This window comes from Castor canadensis, chromosome 12 (assembly GCF_047511655.1).
Source record: "Castor canadensis chromosome 12, mCasCan1.hap1v2, whole genome shotgun sequence".
NCBI lineage: Eukaryota > Metazoa > Chordata > Mammalia > Rodentia > Castoridae > Castor > Castor canadensis.
In genome coordinates this window covers 2,365,482-2,386,336 of record NC_133397.1, presented here as the reverse complement: position 1 = coordinate 2,386,336, position 20,855 = coordinate 2,365,482, and the positions used below count along the sequence as shown (strand labels likewise).

At 46.0% G+C, this 20,855-nt stretch overlaps 1 protein-coding gene and 1 pseudogene across 3 annotated transcripts in view; one reads left to right on the top strand and one right to left on the bottom strand.

Annotated features, from left to right (window-relative positions):
* The window catches only part of Eipr1 (EARP complex and GARP complex interacting protein 1), a 149,733-nt gene that overhangs the window by 12,064 nt on the left and 116,814 nt on the right, over positions 1–20,855 (top strand). For all 3 annotated transcript variants that reach the window (XM_074049085.1, XM_074049086.1, XM_020174616.2), the window contains one exon: positions 9,938–10,070. In XM_074049085.1, the coding sequence (XP_073905186.1) occupies positions 9,938–10,070 (133 nt within the window). Of the gene's footprint in view, positions 1–9,937; positions 10,071–20,855 lie in introns of those variants that run through there.
* LOC109693343 (ribosomal RNA-processing protein 8 pseudogene) lies at positions 1,934–2,775 on the bottom strand (annotated as a pseudogene).

Below are 20,855 nucleotides of genomic sequence, written 5' to 3'. Positions count from 1 at the left end.
ATTTTAGTTTCTCAGCCACAGCTCTGTTGCTGTTTTGGTTCATGACAGCTTTATTTCTGTGTCCCCTCTGAATTGATTGAAATGTCAGACTCTTCCCGGTGCTTGGTAAAAAGCCAGATTCCCTAACCCACTTCCAACTAACTGAACTTCAGTTTCCCCCACTTCCTCCTGTTCCTTCCTCTGCCCTCCTCTTCCTTCTTTCCTGACCTCACCTCCCTGCCTCCTCTCTTCCTTTAAGAATAAAGTGACTTCGTTGTCCTGGGTAACTGAAGCATCATAAGACAGCCTGACTTCCAGAGGCCCCAGCCATTCTCCAAGAACTGTTACTGGTACCAGTGGGGCTCCAAGGAGGAGATATCCAAAAGGGAGGAGGCCTCTGCCTGGCCCTTGGGTACCAAGTCCTTGACATTGTTGCAGAAAAAGAATTTTAGGACACATTGAGGTAGAGAGGAAGAAAGGTTATTAATAAAGCAAAGCAAAGAAAGGCTAGAGCTGGTACAGTGGTTCAAGTGGTAAGAGTGCCTGCCTAGCAAGCGTGAGGCCCTGAGTTCAAACCCCAGTGCTGCCAAAGAACAAAAGGGAGTAAAAAGGCTAGTACACAGTCAGACATAGGTGTGGTCACATCTGATAGCAGGTGCAATGAGTGCTCTAACATCAGAGGTGTTTATGATGAAAAAGTAGGTTGGGGATTTGGCTCAAATTCACCCTGGGTTGAGAGCTCCCCTTCATTCTGGTATGTACTTATTCTTGCTGTTACATGGTTTCATCAAATGGGTGCAGCGATTTCAAGACTGGCCTGTGTGCTAGATTTTGGGACATAATGACAGATGCCTCAGCATCTCTTTAAACAAAGGATGGCCTCTGCCAGGTGCTCCCTTTAAGACAGATGTCCACCCTTGAGATAAATATTTTCTTTTGCAAACACTTCTGTGATCAAATGAGTCATTTCCCCAAGTGTTATCGTTATTAATTTTTTCAGGCTAGGTGTCTTTTTAAAAAAGATATCCTTGTTCAATTCCCAGCGTGCACTAATCATTTGATCAAGCCAACAAGGTCAGAGGGAGAGCACTGTTCTTTTTTCTTTCTTTTCTCTTTTAATTAGAGATTGCAGCTTATTGAGGGGGAGTAAGACTTTAAGCAAAGAAAACAGTGCCTGTATGCTTTTAATCAAGCCATTTATTAATACAGTGCTTGTCTCTGAGTTCCTAGCTGCTGTTTCCCAGGCTTCATTTCCTGGTCCATCCTGCCTCAGGGTCCCTTTCTATGTCTTCCTTTCATGAGCGTGGGCTGGGTTGGGGTGTTTCCCCAGGTGGTCTGCCCTACTTAGGACTCTTTTGCAGGGTCTACCCAGCTCTCAAGCTCCAGGAGTCTGAGATACAGTGTCAGATGTTCCCTCTGGCATTGCCTGCTTCCCTTCACCATCTTACTTTTTTTAAAGAACATGTGATAGCCACAGCTACTTTATTCAGCACTTCTTATGTTCCCAACCCTAGCTATAAATGTCTTCAGTTAACCCACAAAACAAGAGTTTTACCATTTTACAGATGAGGAATGGAATATTCAGAAATTAAATGACTCCCAGCTCTAGTGGAAGGCCAGGATTGGAATTGTCAGAGGGCAAGTACTGCCTGTCTGCAGTCTTGAAGGCATGGGCAGACTGAGGCTAAAGGAGTGGAATCTATGGATGGGCACAGCGGAGGGGACAGAATAAAAAGCCCATTTGCCTTCAGAGAGAGGGAAAGAGGAGCTAAACCCACAGACCCTTCAATTCCAGACCATCTAGTTTTCTTGATTCCCAGATATCCTTGTGTTCTCACAATGCACTCCTGATCCTTGAACTCACTTGAGTGACTTTATGCTTCTTGTAACCAAGAAGGCTTCATTAGAGCAGAGCTGAGCCAGGGATTTTATCACACTTAGTTCTTGGGGCAGAGGGAGGTACCAGGTCCTGGCTTGATACAGTCTTCATAGTTCTGAGTCTGGAGTCTGAGCACTGCCTCTCCTTTTGTGGGGTATCTAGAGGTCACCTGCACTTGTAGAGACATGTTTGAAGTTTCAAGCCTAATAGCTGAGCCTTGAGACCTACCTGAGGGAGACTCAGTCTTTTCAAAATCAGACAAGAAGAATGGCCATTGGTCAGGTTCTTAGAGGTGACTTTGAAGCCTAACTTGGTCGCAGTCCTCAGAAAGGTCCAAACATCTTCAAAGCAGCTGCTGACCTTGGCCACCTTCAGGAGACTCCTGGCTTATGTACTCAATTTGTCTCCTCTAGGAAGTTCCTGATGCTGGTTGCCATCAGTGAGAGGCAAAATACAGCTACTTCCACAGATTCATCCTCTGGGGACACCTGGGTCATGTCACATACAGTGACCGTGGGGTCCAGAGAGTCCAAGTCAAAGCAATGTACAGGGTTTGGACACTTGAAGCAAGGCGGCAACACTTAGCTGAAGTTGGCCACCACCAAGGATGCAGGCCTCTGCAAAGATCCCTGGCAATTTGGTCTACTGGCTGTAGCAGCTACTTCTTTGTTGGGCTCTAGAAGCTTTGATGGTAGAGGAGAATGCCTCAGGGTCTTCCTGAAAGTGGCATTGTGCAGTGCTGCTGGGCCTGAGGTAGGAAATTGGGCCCCATCTAGCCTCTGTGTCATGAGGGCTTGCCTGAGCGTCTGGGTGTGTGACCTGGGGCCATGAGGCATGTCTGTCTCCTCTGTGGAGGCCTCTGCAGCAACCTGGTGTGGGGGTTGAGATGGCTGAAATCTGTTCTTGTGTCTCCACATGTTCTGCCAGTCTGCCTACTTGCAGCTTGGGATATGAGGAGTGGTAGGGAAAGTGGTCCCAGGGCTTGGCTTGGGCGGTTCATTTGTTCTTCCAGGCTTTGTGACCTGCTTGTCAGACGCATTGTCCAGGTGCTGGCTTGGGCTTGGAGGATCTCTTTCTGGCATTTCCTCCCTTTTTCTGCTACAGTATATAGTCACTGCCAACAAGAACTTGTTTGCAGCATTTCTTCCTTTCCACTTCCTTGTCCTCAGAATCACTGTGAGGTAGAACCTGTTTTTGGTTTTTCTTCCTTTTCTCCCCTACGTCAGCAGAAGCACTGGCAAATGAGAACTTTTAGGGGTGTTTCTTCTTCCTTTCTACTTCTTCCCTCCTCAGTGTCACTGCCAGGTTGGCTGGGAGGTTGCAGAGAAGATGCTGCCTTCAGGACATGTAATGTGGCCAAGAGCTGGCAGCACTTGTGGCCCTTGACTTGCGGGGCTGCTGCTGGCGAAGGCCTTGAGGTTATGGGTGTGAGGACCACTCAGGCTCCTTGAACATGTGGGTTGAAAGGGAGGGCTTTGGAGTCCATGCTTCTCTCCATGTGCAGAACGAGTCTCACAAGAGTCAGAGTGTACCATCTTCCTTTTTTTGAAAGTCTTTTGACATTCCTATAGTAGTTTAGTGAGGCTGTTTCTTTGTCCTTTGGTGGAATTTATAATTTTATGCCCAGGGTTTTGAATCCTCTCATCTCTCCCACACATGGCTCATGTGCCCACCTTTCATGGGGAAGGCTTCCCTTTGTAGCCTTTCCCCAGTTTCCCAGCTGGGAAGTAATTCCTTCTTTGCTGTGCTCTTAACTGTCTTGTGAACAAGTGCCTGTAATGTAGGGCTCCTGCTGTAGGATTCTGATTGGTTTTATTCTGTATTTATTTGTCTCCAATTTACCTTCATACCTGTCCACCTGGATCTGTGAGTGTTTGAGGACCACAGGCCATTCATTGTCGTACCCATTTGATGCCTGGCACTAGGCAGATTATGGGTCATCATGGATTTATTTTACTGCTTTTTTTTTCTGCTATGCTGGGGATTGTACTCAGCTTGCTGGGGCTGAGCTATGCCCCCAGTTCCACACTTAAATATCACTTATTTCTAATGTAATAAGTGTGCTTTTTTTTTTTCAAGGAAATTTCCTCATGTGGTTCATTTGGCATTTATTACATTTTTAGACAAACAAATCAGATTTAGGACTCTTATGCCTGGCCATCCAGTTCCATGATTATGCTGCAGCAAATTCCACTGGAGTGTTGGTCTGGATATCAAGGAGCATTGGATCAAAACCCATTGCCAGTTTGTCCCATTGTAGTCATGAGGTGCAAATGCCCCAGAATTTCCCATGGACCTCCCATTGCCATGGTCGGGTTCCTGGGCCACAGTCCTCAGCCCCAGGGTTTGTGTCTGCCTGTGCTCAGTGTATGGTGTTGTAGTAGGGAGCAGGGGGACTTTCTCTGCTTCTGATTTAAAATCATGGATTTGGATCATAGGATTTTCCAATAGTCTATTTCATCAGGGCATTCTTAAAGTATTTCCCCAGCACTTTGGTGCTGGTTATTTTCTCCTGAGAGGCTGTTTCTGGAACAAGTCAGATATGTACACGAATATGAACAAAAATAGAGCCAAAGGTAGCCCCAGAATGTGGTCTCACCTGCTATATTGATTATGCTCCCATAATTCCTTTCTTTCTTTTTTCCTCCCTCCCTCCCTTCCTTCTCTCCTTCTTTCTCTCCCTCTCTTCCCTTTCCCTCTCTTCCTCCCTTCTTATCCCCATTCCCTTTCCTTCCTCTCCTTTCTACCCCCGCCTCCCCCCACCTTTCTGACTTTCATACTAGGGTTTGAACTCAGGACTTCACACTTGCAGGCGCTCTGCTGCTTGAACCACACCTCCAATCCCCAAAGTTTCTTTTTTAAACACATAGTTATATTAGATCTTTCTGAGTTTTAGATTTATATCCCTAAAAGATAGCTAGTGACATCCAGTGACCTGGTTGGGTCCCAGCTGTCTCTCTGTTCCTTGGCCACGTGGTACAAAGGAGTGTTTACTGCCCCAGGAGGCACTGTTGCTGGGCCCAAGAGATCCTGGAGTGTGACTCTTTTTGTTTATCTCTTGGGCTGCCAAACATACTTTGAGCTTCATGTCCTGGGGCTTAAGACTCAAGTAAGTAGTATCACTGTGGATAGGCAAATGGTAGCCATACTGTGGGCCTAGTAAGCCTTGAGAGAAGTGTAGTGCGTTTAGTAATAATTCCGCTTCTTATTTAAATTCCCAGTTAGGGTACTAGTACTTACTTCATTTGGAACAAAGGAGTCTAGAAATTCAGTTCTCTAAATTTCAAATGCTGAAGCAAGAGCTTAGAAAGTCTTAGTGACTTGCTCAAGGTAATTCACTCAGGAAGTGGCAGAATACAAACTAGAAGCCAGGTTTCCTGACTTCCACACTGAAGCAAGCCAGTTTGTGGTAGGAACTGTGTTTTCAGAGTTATTGACTTTAACTGGGGTTAAAGGAAACTAGCGGTAGGAGCCCATGAAAATGGCCTTCCCTGTCTAGACCTAACTCAAGGAGGGCTGTGTCATTTTCACTGTGCTGTCATTGGGAGGTTGGGCCAGTCACAGAGTCAGGCAGGGAAGGCTGGTAGTGCCTCTGGGGAGTCTGCTGCCAGCTGGTGGGCTACATCTTCCAGTCATGGACGTCCAGTGTAAGCCCTGGGGCAGGCCATAGTGAGTGCGGGAAGAATCCTGCCTGTGGGGAAGCCATGGGGTCCTTTTCTTTCCTTAAGAGGGTACTTTTTTATTTGATTTTTTTTTATTATTATTTTTTTTTTTGGCAGCACTTGCTAGGCAGGTGCTCTACCACTTGAACCACACACCCAGCCCATTTTTTTATTTGATATCCAATTTTATTCACTTTTTTTTTTTTTAATTCTCAGGAGCTTGTTTACTTGCAATTCAGGTAGAGGTGAAACAGAAAGAGTGTTGAGGCCTGAGTCCATGTGCTTGCAGTCTGGTCCTGGCTTTGACCCACCACACTTCTCTAAATCCTGATTCTTTCAGAAAAGGAGGGAGGGAGGATTAAGTTCATCTTTACCGGCTTCTTATAACTTTTATAAGTCTTCTAAATTTTTATGTTGGTTCGTCCATGACCTTAGCTCAGCACTGGTAAGTTCATCTGTAAGCATTTTAGTATTGGTGATCTTCATTATAAATGATTAACACCTTTTTGAAAGAGAAATCACATATCGTGTGAAGAATTCAGAATTCAGAATTCAGTCACTCAGAAGCTCAGCCTGTTATGATTCTTGACCTGCTGGCCAGTAGGTCAAAAGCCATTTCTTGTGCTCTCTTGATAACAGGGTTTCTGCAGTGTGTTACTTGCTTTTGTGACTGGCCTGTAGCTGCATCAGTTTCTTTAACTAAATGGTTCTTTGTGCTTCCATGTGAGTTGCATGCAGGGTAGTCCCCTGAGTACAGAATGCTAAGAGCTCTCTCTTGCAGCCAAGAGCTGCCTCCTCCTTCCTGGCCTGCTACCCCATGTGGAGGAGGACACCTGAGGCCAGGTTGCGGGCTACAGACCTGTGCTGTGGAGCCTGAGACAGTTGAGGCCCGGGGTGTGGACTGCAGACCAAGCTGGGAGCCCAAATGCTCCCTCCATCCCCAACTCAGCTCTTATCTGAGTGAGTCAAGGCACTGCCTTCGAGCCTTTATTTACCTGTAGGTTATAGTAATGATATTTTATCAGGGTGTTTCACAGATTAAAGGAACTGAGGTAAGTAAAATACTTAACCCAGAGCTGGGGGCATCATAAACATCACCCATTGTTATTTGCTTATGACGGTGATGTCTCACCATCCCTTTTGAACATACTGCTGTTGAAGCTTTGCATAAAGATGTATATTTGGGACCTGTCAAGCTACTATAACATAAGGACATATTGAAAAGTCTTAAAACACCTCCAGCTTAGAAATGAAGACTGGGGCTATTACTGAGGAGTGTTTTCACCAGGACAGGTGGATTTCGGGGCGATGCGGATTTCTTGCTCTCCATTTGCTGCTGACCTGGCTACGTGTGTGCTTGATGGTTGAAGCAAACAAATTTGAAGGAAGAATGTGGGCCCAAGCAGCCTGACTGTAAAGTGTTTCATGTCTTCACAAGAAAGAAACTAGCTACGAGGGAGGTGGTGAGAAGTAAGGCCTCCTGGTGGAGGCAGTCCCTCAGACGTGCAGGTCCTGTCCTGTGGTGGCAGACTGGGCCAGCAGGCACTGTAGTGCTCGCTCCAGGCAGCACTTCTGATGCTGGAGCACGTTGAGAGATATGGCCAAATGGCTTAGTTAAGTGCATTCTTTTTTACTGTTAATGGATTTCTGATGATGGGAAACTTGTCAAATGCTGAAAGGAAAACCCTCTAACAAAAAGAAATCACTTTTGATTTTTGCATATTGCCTTTAGTCTCTGTTCACATGTGGCAGTTTTGTGTAATCACCTACCTTTTCACGCTTGCCTTTAAAGTCGAATACTCTCATGACGTTTTGAAGTTTATAATCATACTTTTTAAAGACACATAATATTCTGTAGTATATGCTTTTGGTTTGTTTATTCTTTGTGGCAGATTTGAAGAACTCAAGTTATTGTTTCAGTTTCAACATTTACATAATTCTTATTTGCATGTTACAGTAAATCCCTATGAGAATTACATAGATGACAACATGTAACAGTTTTGTCATAGTTTTCCAGTATTGGTTTTTATCACTTAAGTAATAAAGGTTAGTAACAAAATAAACATTATTTGATATCACACAATTCTTATTTAAAATTTTAAGTCATTGTTTATTGTAAAGAATGACATTTCCTTACCTGTTTGTTACTTATATTCTGTGGCTCTCTGTCTATTTGGTGTAGCTTATATAGGATGATGTGCACACATGCGAGTATAAGATTTGATATACTCTTATACACTCATGTACATGCTTCCCAACACCCTGCATGTCTGTGTAGCCATGTTCAACAGTACCCAGACTCAGCAGCCCCCTGTGCATGGTCATAGTTGTGTTCATGGTCATGGTTGCCACAGGCTTATGTCTCTGGCCTCTCTGGGGCGGTTTCTTCTTACTAGCCATCTGTGCGCCTCCATGTTGTGAGAAGGTCACAGTTTACCCACCCACCCTGCATTGCATGCTTACTGTGTTGCTCTCATGGATCGATCTGCTGTGGATACTCTTGCACCTTTCTGTTTGGTATTTGTTCAGTTCTACCCAGCGGTAGTAGAATTGTTGGTTCATGGGATGTGTGCTTAGCTCTCATAAGTATTGCCAAGTATTTTCCTGTGTAATCAATGATCACTTAACAATTATTTTATAATTAATAATCAATAGATTTTTAAACACATAACAATGTTCACTGAGGGAAAATTGTCCTTGGTTTTGGAAATGAAAAAGAGCCCAGCAAACATTTTCTTTAAAGCAAAGTGCTGCTCCAGTTCCCTAGTTTGTAGCCATGTAATTTGTAAGTGAGAAGCTATCCACCAGCAATATTTCCAAACCCACTATGAAATCACAGTGGGCTGAGGGTGGGTAGAAGCTTGCTGAAGATGGTGTCACAGATAACAGCGGTGATTTGGTAGTCTCCCTGTGTGCACCAGCTTTACCAGCTTCTACTTGAACACTTGTGTTAGGCTGGCCTTTGCAGTCATGCTAGGGCTGGTGCCATGTGGCAGCCTCTTAAATATGTGGCAGGGAAGTCACATCAGTCTGCTTTCAGGCTATAGGTTTGAGTTCTACCCTGACCAGTGCAGAGCAAGTCCTGAAGAGGATGGGGGCTCCTTTCACGTTAAATGCTGAATAGGAGGAAGCATCCACAATAAAACAGGAGGCTTCTGAAGCCATATTCTGTGGATATGCTCTTGGGTATCAGGAACCATTGTAAAATAATACTTAATGATTGCTGTATTGTATTGCAAAAGTAATGCATATTAATCATGAAAAAATATTAAAAATACAAACAAAGTGCAGAGGTGAAGGAAGAGTGCCAGGACCCAGCAAGAGCTGCTTGCCTCTGCTTCTCCTCGACATTGGTGTATTTGCTTTTTTAAACAAAAACTTAAATAAAAGCTGAATGCAGCATATGCACAGTTCTTTTCTATGTTCCCTTCTCCTTAAACCTATAATATGGACATGTTTCTGTGGCATTAAGTAGTCCTGCACCCTATGCTGAGTGGCTTCATAGTGTACGTTGTAGCCAAGGATGGCAGGCTGTTTGAAGAATTCCGTACTGCTGGACATCTGGATGACTTCTACTATCTCACGACCATAACCAGTGCTGTAGTGAGCCTTCTTGGACATTAATCTTTGTGTAGATCCATGATTATTTTCTTAGTATAAATTTAGTTTTGAAAGAATTATATTTTCTTATTGACTTGAGTGTTGATAAGATATTGAATGTGAAAAACATTTCAGTTCCTCTAAAAATTATCCAGAAAAGCATGGAGATAGCATATTTAACCTTTTCATTTAGCGACCTATTTAACTCTATTGTTGTTAATTGATATGACCGTATGCTCTGACAGATGTTGGCCTCGTTTTAAAAGAAGCTAAAATACAGCCCTTTCCCACCTTAGTTACTTCTGACTTGAGTTGAATTTTTCCTACTGCATAGTGGCCAGACATGGTCCACCCCAACTCCATTGGGCAGCAGCCCCATAGTTATGCTCAGACCTCACTGGGTAGCTGTCCTGCCACCTCTTCCTTCCTTGAAGCCACAGAGTACATCTTAGAGGTTCTTGTGACCTAGACACCAGAACCATGCCTCCTTCACCGCCAAGCCAGCCATGCCTCCTTCACCTCCAAGCCAGTGGGGATAGAGCTTTTGGTGTCTTAGGTTTTTGAAGACAGTAGAGGACCAGAGGACAGTGTTTTGTAGCTTGCCATTGTAAAAATTCTCCACAGGGAGGGATTACCTTGCCTTTGGAGAAGAGTGCAGTAAAAACTAAATTATAGGGGCATTTGCTCTTAGTGTAAAAAGAATTAAAGCATATCTGTCGTGAAGTGTAGCTTGATTCTTCTTTGTAATCATGATGTTTAGTTAAGGTACCAGGGAGAACATTTGAGACCCTAATGTGCCCTTTTCTTGTGTTTGTAGATCCACATCATAGATTTTGATGATGAAAATAACATCATAAATAAAAATGTCCTCCTTCATCAAGTGGGTGAGATCTGGCACATTAGTGCCAGCCCTGCAGACAGAGGAGTGCTGGCAACCTGCTACAACAAAAGTAAGTGTGGCTTTCAGTGCATACTTGTGTATACCAACTAGAGGTGTGACATGAGGCTGACTTTGTGTTGCTGATGGGTTGGTGCATGGCTTATTAAGATATGACCATCGACAAGGGCCTGCTTGCCCAGAAAAACTGTGGTATGTGACCTTCTAAGGATGGAAGCGGGGGTCGGGGGTTGGGGGGATAGTCATGGCATTCCAGGAACAGTGATTTCTGTGTCTGGAGCATCTCACTAGGGGTGTCCTAAGCCATACCGCACAGGGAACAGCAGAGATTTGCATCCTCCCTTGCCTCTTGAGTGGGTGATGAGTAGAGTTGTGGCTGTCTTTCAGTCTTTGGACCTTCAAAACTCATGTCAGTCAAATGTCTGAGACTCTGAGCTGATCCTCATCTTGCTTAATTCTCCTCTTCTGCCATTGTCAGTAATTACTTTCCAAATTCTCACTTTGGGGAAAAATTGCTCATATTAACTTGTTCCATCGTGTAAGTTGGAATGAAGTCTTTTCTCTATGCAGACTCTAAAATGTTCCTTCATTTGTCCAACATGCCAGAATGCTTCTTAGACACTCGCCGCCCCACCCCCCCCTTCCACCTCATCTCTCCTTTCTCCCCAGCTGCACCTGTGTGCCTGTGTAGGCACTGCATTGCTTTCTGTTGGGTGGCTGCCAGGATGCCTGCTTCAGAATAATCCACTTTTCTTTATACCTGGTTTTTCCTTCCTCTCCCCTCCCCTCCCCCTCTCTCTTCTCCTCCTTCTTTCCCTCCTCTTCTCCGCTCCCCTTTCCTCTCCCCATGTGCCCCTCCGCCCCTTTATTGGAGACAAGGTCTTGCTATGTAGCCAGGTTGGCCTCAAATGCTACATTCTTCTGTCTCAGCCTCCTGAGTGCAGGGCTCCTGAGTGCCCACACTCCCCCATATTCTTTATCTTTTAATTTGTATCACTCCATCCTCAGGAAGAGCCGTGAGCTTCTGTAAGAGGCCCTTGTTTCTGTTGTTCTATTATCCATGGTGACAGCCAGTTTCCACCCTGTGGACTTCCACCTGTTTATGACTCTCTGTCTTCCCACTAGTGTGTTTGAGGTGGCAGTGTCTGCCAGTCCTCCTGTGGAGCCAGGTGTTGAACAGCTGAGGGCAAATGCTATCTGCTATCACGTGAGCAGAACCTGCTTCCCACTTCATCCTCAGTATTTTGGCTTTGAGGATGTCCCCCCACCACTGGTGGCACCTGAGTGTGGCTTCCTGGTCCTGCTGGTTGCTGCCATTCCATAGGTGCCACCCCCCTGGCATTGCGGCTCCTCTGCCTCCTCTCATCTAAGCCCATGCCCCCTTGGAGAGGAAGAAGGGGAGTCTCTACAAACAAAAAGAAAATCAGTCTTCTCCCAAAAGTAATGTCCAGACTTGGGGATGATTTCCATTTTGACTCACTCAGAGTAGCTGATTTTCATTCTGTGTCATAGTCATGGGATGTCCTTCCCCTTGGCCATGTTCTGTCGGTTAGAAACACATCATAGGTCTTGCCAGCACACAGGAGGAGGGATTGTAAGAAGGTGAGCCCTGTCTCCTGTGTGCACAGGCAGTCCTTGCCCTAGGAGTCTTGCTGTACTTCCCTAGGTACACAGTCCTTCCTAGACATGCTGTCCTCCCTGGGCACTTTGCTCTCCTTTTCCAGGCACACTGTTTTTCCCAGGCATGCTGTCCCATGGCATGTCCCATAGCATCTTTTGCTATTTGGAATTTTTAGAGTTATTGTTGTCATTGTTTGTCTCTCTCCTCTCACATTTGCCTCCTGATGCTCTCTTCCCCAAGACCCCTAGTATAGGGTCAGTTTCAGACCGAAGCTGTGTGTTCACCCATGGTAGGGACAATTTTGCTGTGCCTTCTGCCACCATGTGATCACTTCTCATTTCCTTCTGGGCCTCCTTGATGCTTCTCCACATTGAGGGCTCTACTAATAGTCTGTTTAACCTATGCCTTTTCTATTTATCTACACTTATTTAAAACCTACACTCCTCCAGAGTCTTCTAGCTTCCTCCCACTGCTGGGATCCAGAGTGGGAATTTGTTACAGCACCATCCACTTCCATAGTTTTACATGCTGCGTAAGATGTTACTACAGAGGCAGGGGCCTCAACTAGCACCTGTCTGTACCCCAGTATCCAGGATTACATGTTGGCCAGCTTAGTGGGTCTACTGGGTTCTAAGGTGTTCAGGTGTCAGATAGGCTGAGTTCCATCTGGATTCTGGTCTTGTTATAGGCACACTGGCTGTTGGTAGGATTCAGTGCTTGGGGGTTGTAGACTGAGCATGTGTTCACTTTTGGGCTGTCAGCTGGGCCCCTCCCTTCTCAGGATGTTTGGGGGTGTTGATCTGAGCTGCTCAGTTTGTGGTAATTTATAGCAGCAGCAGAAAACTGGTATGGTTTACAGACCTGCTGATCTTGTTCTGGTTGTCCACAGGCTTAAGTAGGCATATCCTTCGAGTTGCCCCAAAACTCAATTTTGAAGTAGGAACTTCCAGAGACCAACTCTTTGCCCGTCTTTGAAGGCAGCACCACTCATCTGTTATTCAGCCTGTCTAAGAAGCAGGACACACAGACTGGTCTGTCCTGTCACAGCTAGAAGTGGGAGGTTTCCTTTTGCAGAGAAGGTGGTTCTAACCAGAAGTGCTGCTGAGCTCTTTCTTCCTGCTCCAGCCAGTAGATTGCCACTTGACTTGGACTTCACCTCAGTGCTTGCCCTGGGAGGCCATCCAGAAATGTATTGTTCCTCATCTACTTAATGATCTGTAGTGACAGTCACACTCACTGGGCCAGGTGCCAAACTCTTCTGGTTCAGACTGAGCGTACTGTGCGGTACTTCATACAGAAAAATGTTTTTCGGAGAACTAGCATGTTTTCCAAACGAACACTTATACTCTGTCTTTGCACTTAGATCACCTATAAATCACTAGGCTTCCATGCAGCAAAAAATTAAATGTGAATTCTGTCCCAAACTACTGCAAGCTGGGATTAAAACATGCTGCTTAGGGGCTGGTAGAGTGGTTCAAGTGGCAGTGTGCCTGCCTAGCGAGTGCAGTCTTCAGTACTGCTACTTCCCCCTTCCCCCTCCCCCAACCTCATCCTCTCCCAACATTCCCCCTCCCCAAAATGCTGCTTAGGTTGATACTGCATCAGGCACACCTTTTTATGAGAAGGATTGCACTTGACCTCTGTCTTCCAGTGACGACTTTTGTTATCCTGCTCCTTCCCTCATCTCTTCTTGTCCTGCTTATTGATTAGCATGTGTTTGCTGTCCACACATGTGTCTTGTGTCCCAGGTCTCTTCAGCTGCTTGCCTCCTTTCTATTCTCAGTTGCTCTACACCATGTTTTGGGTAGTGGTGGCTTCTTTTAAACAAGAGACCAGGGACCCTGACATTTTGCTGGGTGCACAGCTGGGTGCACAGCACTGGGGAGGACAGTGCTTTGAAAGTAGGGCTGAGAGGTAGAGAGGGCTGGCAATGCAACCTCTGTGAATTTGTTAGGCATCCTTAATTCTAGCAGAGAAGTGTCAACTTTTAGACTGTTTGCAGGGTTCCCTTTCACATGTGTATGAAATTCTTTCTCATGAATCTTATTAGGAGGAAGGGAAAAAGTAAAAACAAATCTCTAAGAGGAGTGTCTAGAAGCAGAATCAATTTGGGGAGATCTGCCCATCCACAGAAATCTTGGTGTGGACATTGTTGTCAGCAGCAGTGTTCAAATTATGTCATAACTGAAGCATATAGAATCTCCACAAGTGATTGGAAGTCTGCAAACTGATGGAACATTACACATCCACACACACCCCACATGCACAGGGGCAATGTCACCATGGCCTTGTGGTCAAGTGGACAGTCAGACACACTCACAACCTGTCTTTTTACATGCAAATAAGAAAACCTCTTACTCTCCCTTTGCTACTCTACTTGGGAGAGAAGGTAAATGAAGGCCATATTAAATTCCCCTGTACAGCTGAAGTCTCTGTGACTCACAGGCAAGATCTTGCCAAGTGATGCTGTTCGCACTGTCTTAGACAAGGACAGAACATTTGCAGTGGGTTAAAGTAACCTGAAAATTCAAACTCCTTCAGACAAACTGTAACACATCTATCTTTGCTTGAATCTCTCCTTATGCAAGGAGCAAGTCTCAGGTGCAGATTGTTACAGAGGTTATCCATAGGGGTTTGTAACGCTGTGGGTCCTTGCTAGCCATCACCTAGGCAGATTGCGAAAGCGATGTTCTTGGAGTTGGGATGGTGGTGGTGGGGTTGTACATACAATAAACTCTGGGAACCTTTTTTTTTTTTATTGTTGTGCTAGGTTGGGGTACATTGTGGCATCTACAAATGTTCTTAAAATATATCAAATACATCATACTTGAATTCATTCCTTCACCATTCTCCTTTATCCCCCCACCCACCATTCCTGGAACAGTTTCAATAGGTCTCATTTTTCCATTTATATACATGTGTACACAGTATTTGCACCATATTCACCCTCCCATACCCTTTCCCCACATCCTCCCCACTCTACATTGATACAAATTCCCCCCACTGCAGGACCTGTTCCACCCTCCTGTCCTTTGATTTTTTTAAGTGAAAAAAAAAATGACATTTTTGTTTGTTTAAGATAGCTGCACAGGGAGTTTCCTTGCAACAGTTCTATGTATACATATATGTATATAGAGAGACATTTCTATGTATATAATATATATAAAATGTATACTATAATCTGTATTGGTACATCTCTATTTTTCTCCTTTCTATCTTGGTCCCCTTTTTATAGTGGTTTCAGCAGGGTTTAAAAATTCTATATTCACTCTTGTATAGAGAATACATCAACCACATTCATCTTCTTAACTTCCTTCTTCTACATTCCCCCTCTCGCATGTGACCTCCCCTTAGCATGACCTGTTTTTCTTAATGCTGCTATATTGGTATTAGGTTTATCTTCCACATAGGAGAGAAAACATGCAGCTTTTGGCCTTCTGAGCTTGGCTTACTTCACTTTAGATGATGTTCTCCAGTTCCATCCATTTGCTAGCGAATGACAAAATTTCATTCTTTGTGGCTGAATAAAATCCCATTGTGTATAAATTTTCTTAATCCATTCATCAGTGGTAGGGTATCTTGGCTGTTTTCATAGTTTAGCTATTGTGAATAATTCTGCAATAAACATGGGTATGCAGGTGCCTTTATTGTAACCTGACTTGTATTCCTTTGGGTACATCCCTAGGAGTGGAATTGCTGGATTCTACTCCTAGGAATTTGTATTTTTAGAACTGTTTTCCACAGTGGTTGTACTAATCGACTTTCCCACCAGCAGTGTATTAGGCTTCGGAACTTTTTCTATGTGGATTGTGAACATTAAAAAACAGCTTTACTTTTTTGTACTGAAAAAAATTTTAAGAATCATGCATCATGACGGAAGCAAAATGGAGGGTTTCCAGGATAAAAACTGACCTAACGGTGGTATGTAATCCTGTGAGTGAAGGCACATGGCAGCGAATTGCTGGTGGGACATGGAGGACGGGTGGTGACAGGTGACAGATGACAGGCAGACCTCTGCACCCTGCAGATGAAAGTGAAACCTCAGGTCTCGATTGGACATGGATCAGAAAGGCCTTGTTGGCACAGAGAGAAAGCTTGGTCACACAAGGCTTTAATGCAAATAGCGTGTGCTTCCTACAGAGATGTCTGCCTGGCTGGCTGCCAGATGCCTTCAGGCACCCCTTCCCATTGCTTCCCATGTTCAGATTCCTGTTCTCATGTAAGGGTTGCTTGGGGTTCACGGAAAAAAGCACGTGCTTCATATAAATGTTAATAGTGGAATGTTATTTAAAAGATCGCTCTGCTGTTTCACTCTTTTTTATTTTCCTGAATGAGAGAGTGTGTATGGGGTCGGGGCGGTAGTGTGTGCTCACAAGTCTTCTGTGCATGTGGTGTGTTTTTTTATGCGGACCCTCTTTGTAACGTGTGTGGTATGCGTGCTGTCACTGCCCTATGTGTGTCGTGTAGGTGTGGTTCTACGTCCATGCTGTCTCTGCATGCCACATGGGTGTAATGTGTCTCACACCGTCCTGTGTGTGTTGTGTGTGTCTTAGGTACTCACTCATGTGATTGGTGCTCCCTGCCTGTCACATGGGTGTGGTGTGTGCTCACACTGTCCCTGAGTGTGCTTCAGTGCAGGTGTTCTGTGCATATGCTCACACCCTCCTGTGTGTCAGGTGAGTGCATGACATGCGTTCTGCCTCTGCACCCACAGTCCTTGCTGATACCTTCATGGTTGTGGCCTCACAGTCAGCAGAGGGCACCAGCAGATTGGCTGTGTCCCTTTGCCTCTGTGTGCCATTCCTTCCCCCTAGTGTCTCAGTGTCTGTGTCCTACCTGATTTGCTGAACTGTCACATGCCATTCCCAAAGCTTCCCCTACCTCCCGTCTCTTGGTATTTCTCTCCATTTTCTCTGAGACCCCAGGCTTTTCTTGGGACATCTGTGCAGAGTGGGACTTCTTGCATATGATGTCTAGCTGCAGTAAGTGCACGTTGGGGGGGTTTCCTTTGGGATAGTCTGTGGATTAGACTAGAGAATTTAATTCCTGACTCTCAAACCACAGAGACTCACATGGGTCCTCAGAGCCAGGGGTTACTGGCTAGCAGGTGAAATGATTAGAGCATGGTAGGCAGACCTTTCAATTCAGGGGGACATCTGAGATCATTACAACCTGGTAGATGGACTTTCCAATTCAGAGGGATCAGGTGGAACCAGAGATGGTTAGAACTTGGTGGTTGGAGCTTCCGATCTAGAGGGACCAGGAGGCACCAAGAATGGTTACAGCATGTCTGGTGGGCCTTCGGATCCAGGAGGACCAGATAGAACTCGAGGTGATTAGAGTATGGTGTATCTGGTGTGATCGTCAGACAGTAGTGTCAGTACCCCACTAGAAGTGGTCCTTACAGGGCATGGTTAGCCCTGGGGGCTTGAGTCCAAGGAGTTGTAGCCAACATATGAAGTCCCCAATCCCCATTCTATGCCTTCCTTCCTGACTACTTGCACTGTCCCTCCTTCCCACACAGGGGAAGCCCCTGCTCCCATGTGAGTATTCTGCTAACACTTATCTTTCATCTGCAGTATTCAAGTTCATGTCTTCTCCCTGCCAGGTATCCCTGGGAGGCCTAGGTGTGTGTTCTCTTTCTCTGTGCCAGAGGGCCTTGGTTTGCTGAGGCTGCATGGTTTATGCTTCATGGTTATCCCTTCCTGCTGGTACCCTCTGCCTCTGAAACATGGCCCAGCTTGGATGACAACATAATAACTAAACTATTTACAGATAAGTTGGCCACTTTAAAGAAAATTGAAACAATCCTGTTGTGAGATTTAAGTGAATATAGCATATTTTTCTTTGGTACAAGGGTGTTGAGATACACTGAGTAAACCAGTAGAAGGAGACTTAGAAAGAAATGACACTTAGCAGCTGAGTTAATCTCCATCTGGACCCAAAGGGAAGACTTAGCAGGTGAGGAGACACATGCTACCAAAAACAGGTTTCTTGACCTTTCTTACCTGGCTCCCCTGTGGCATGCCTGACACGTGAACTGATTGCCCGCTTCACTGAGGTAGTTTGCAGTTTATAAGATCGGTTGTCAGAGGGCTTTGAGAAATCACAAAGGGAAGCCAAATATACAGTGATCCAGTTATCCTTTCTCAATTCCCTCACCTCCTCACCTGGGTACTGGGCACAGGACACAGGGCACTGGGCAGTGGAGGCCAGGAGAGGCTGCCTGAGTTGTGAGTGGGGCCCCAGGAGGGTGGATGGAAAGCCTGGCTGCTGCTTTTCCTCTGCTGCCTGCAAGCTCTCTGATCCAGGCCAATCAAGTAGCTGCATGTTTTCTCTCCTATGTGGAAGATAAACCTAATACCAATATAGCAGCATTAAGAAAAACAGGTCATGCTAAGGGGAGGTCACATGCGAGAGGGGGAATGTAGAAGAAGGAAGTTAAGAAGGTGAATGTGGAGGGGGTCATCTGGGTGCAGAGTGGGCATGCTTAAACTAACACTGCTATTAAAAAGAGAGCTGTGAGGACAGTATAGACTTTTGGCTTTGTGTCTTGCTGTGATAGGCCCTGGGCATCAGTCCTACCAAGGGCCACCAGGCATCCTCCATATGCGGCATACCTGATCAGGAACATCTGTACTGGGGAGAGGCTGGGAGTTGCAGCCCAGGCCCCTCTGCAGAGAGCACTAGGAGCCAGATGGGTGCGTACAGAGCTCGGCCATAGTGTTGCCAAGCCTGAACTCACTGCGCCTTTCCCATGATGCTGGCAGGAGCTTCCCGTACTGCGCACAGAGCCCTTGGGCAGCAGGTAGTGTGGGATGCTGAAGCCACAGGATAAATTTGGTATGTCTTTCTATAGTGTCAATTGTGTTGATCTTAGGCAATGAAAGCATTACTCATAGCTTAAAATGAATGTAGGTATGTTACCAACTAGAGTACAAAACTCACAGGCACCTCATGAGTAAAACACGACATTGCTGAGGACAAGGGTCCCTTCAGATTATGGGCTAAGGTCCTGTTATGCATACACTTAACAGTTTGTATGGAATGTAGCCTTGCAAGGATCTACTTTCTCTTTCCGTTGCACTGGTTAGCTGAGGAGGACAAGGACAGCAGCTGTTCTGGATGGGGCGGAGATGGACTGCACAAGGGAGCTTCAAGTATGAGAGGAAGATTTGAGACAAGACCATCCTTTTCTGTCCCATCCGCCATGCTCTGGGAACCATTTACCTATCCTTGTTTTCTTCTGCAAATCCAGAGGGCCAAAGCAGATAGCAGGGTTCTCCTCTCCCAGACTCTGTACAATGGCCTCTCTCTTCAGTGTGAGGGTCCCCACTTGTACATATACCTCGGCCCTGGATTTGAGGATCAGATACCATCTGCACACGGCCCGTGGAGATAGACTGTGGGACCCAGGTGGGCAACATTGGGTGACCCAGGATGACGTCTGGGGTGCTCTTGATATCCTGGGCCCTTGCTGTGAGCCTGAAGCAGCGGCATCCTCACCTGTCAGTTTCCTCCTGGTCCATGTTTGGCTCCATTTCCCTGGGAGCCAGATAAGGGCCATGTTGAAATATGTTGCTAAATAACACTGCTTATATGGAAAAAGGGGTCCTGGTGGGTTATTTACATCTGGATTGGGGACTGGGACTCTGAGTTACTGAGGACCAGATCTCTGGGATGCCCTTAGAGTAGTGACTGGCTTTGCCATGAGACTCTTAAACCATGAAACTCCCTACATCAGGAAGGCCCTCGGTACCTGATGTGGTGTTGGAGGAGGCTCAGAAGTGGGTGGCTGACACTTGCTGTCCACACATTCCAAGTGGACTTGTGTCACATGTGACTAGAGGTCTGCACCCATGATGTCTTCTGGTAGGCTTCCTTTTCTGCCATGGTCATGGCATCTAATGGGGCTCATTCCCAGTTCTAGGGGTTTGCAAGAGAAACTGACCATTGTAGCTGCAAATAGTCCTGGGCTGCTTTACAAATAGTGCCTGGCATGTTGTGGGGGTGGTCAGCTCTCAGAAAATGTCTCAGGGTGAGTGAGTAAATGGGCCAACAGTGAATAGGCTAGGGTGCCATGGTCAAGTGGTCCTTATGAATACTGTAGAAGGTTCCACAAGGCGTCACCTGCTTGGAGTTGATAACCCCTGGAGAGGTTTCTGGAGAGGCAGAGACAGCTGTCAAGATGTTAGACCTTTGTGTGACTGTGCACTGGAGCACTCCAGTCTGAGAACATTGTCCTGAGAAAGAGCCTTTCCAATGAGCAGAAAGACTCAGCGTAGGACACTTTGGAATAATGTCCTATTTTATTCAATGCCCCTTGAGGAGATGGTGACTCTGGAGTTGGCCTCAAGAACAGCTGCAGCAATTCCTTATGCTTGCCTGATGCTTTTCATGTGTCTGCCTCTCAGGTGGTATTAACCATGTCCCCAAAGGTAGCAAGCTGTGATGGGAAGGGTCCTGGGTAGAAAGGCCAGATGACTGCACCTGGTTTCAACATGCTACGCATGGCCTGCCTGGTTCTAAGCAGGTTGTACGTCTCTGAGACTCCATTTTCTGGTCTTTGAAATGGGAAGAATCATCTGCCTTGACATTGTAGCTCTTGGGGACACAGAAAGCCCTGTACGTGCACTGGTTTGTTTCACGAGGTTATGACTGCAGGTATACCGCGTAGTTTCCTGCATTGTTGCTCTGCCTGTCATCGTTTCAAACGCTAGTGCTGTTCATTTAATTCTCATATGTATTTATCCCTGGACTCTAACTCCGGTGAGAGCTTAAGGTTGTCATTTGCTGTGTGCTGTTGATAATCAGCGTAAGAAGCGCTCCTTCCACAGGGAAGGCATCAGGGCATCTGTGTGGTGCGCGCCATCTGCACTCCTCACACAGGTGAAGCCTGACCCAGCAGAGTAAGAAGTAGATGCTGTTGTTACCCTGCTTACCAGAGGAAGAGCCAGGTATTTGGAGGTCTCCAGGTTAGTGACCTGTCGTGGTGTGCCCGTGGGGAGGCAGCTTCGAGCCTGGGCCACCATCCCAAGACTGTGCCCCAGCCCTGCTGTACATGGTGGTACAGCTCACCATGGAGGAGCGTGTCATGGGCTGTAAGATGGTAAGTGTTGGCTGACTTGTCATGTCCTTCGTGAGCAGTATCCCTCGGAGACCCTGTCCTGTGGGTTTGAAGTAAAGGCCTGGAGTTCTGTACCATCACAGTGAAAG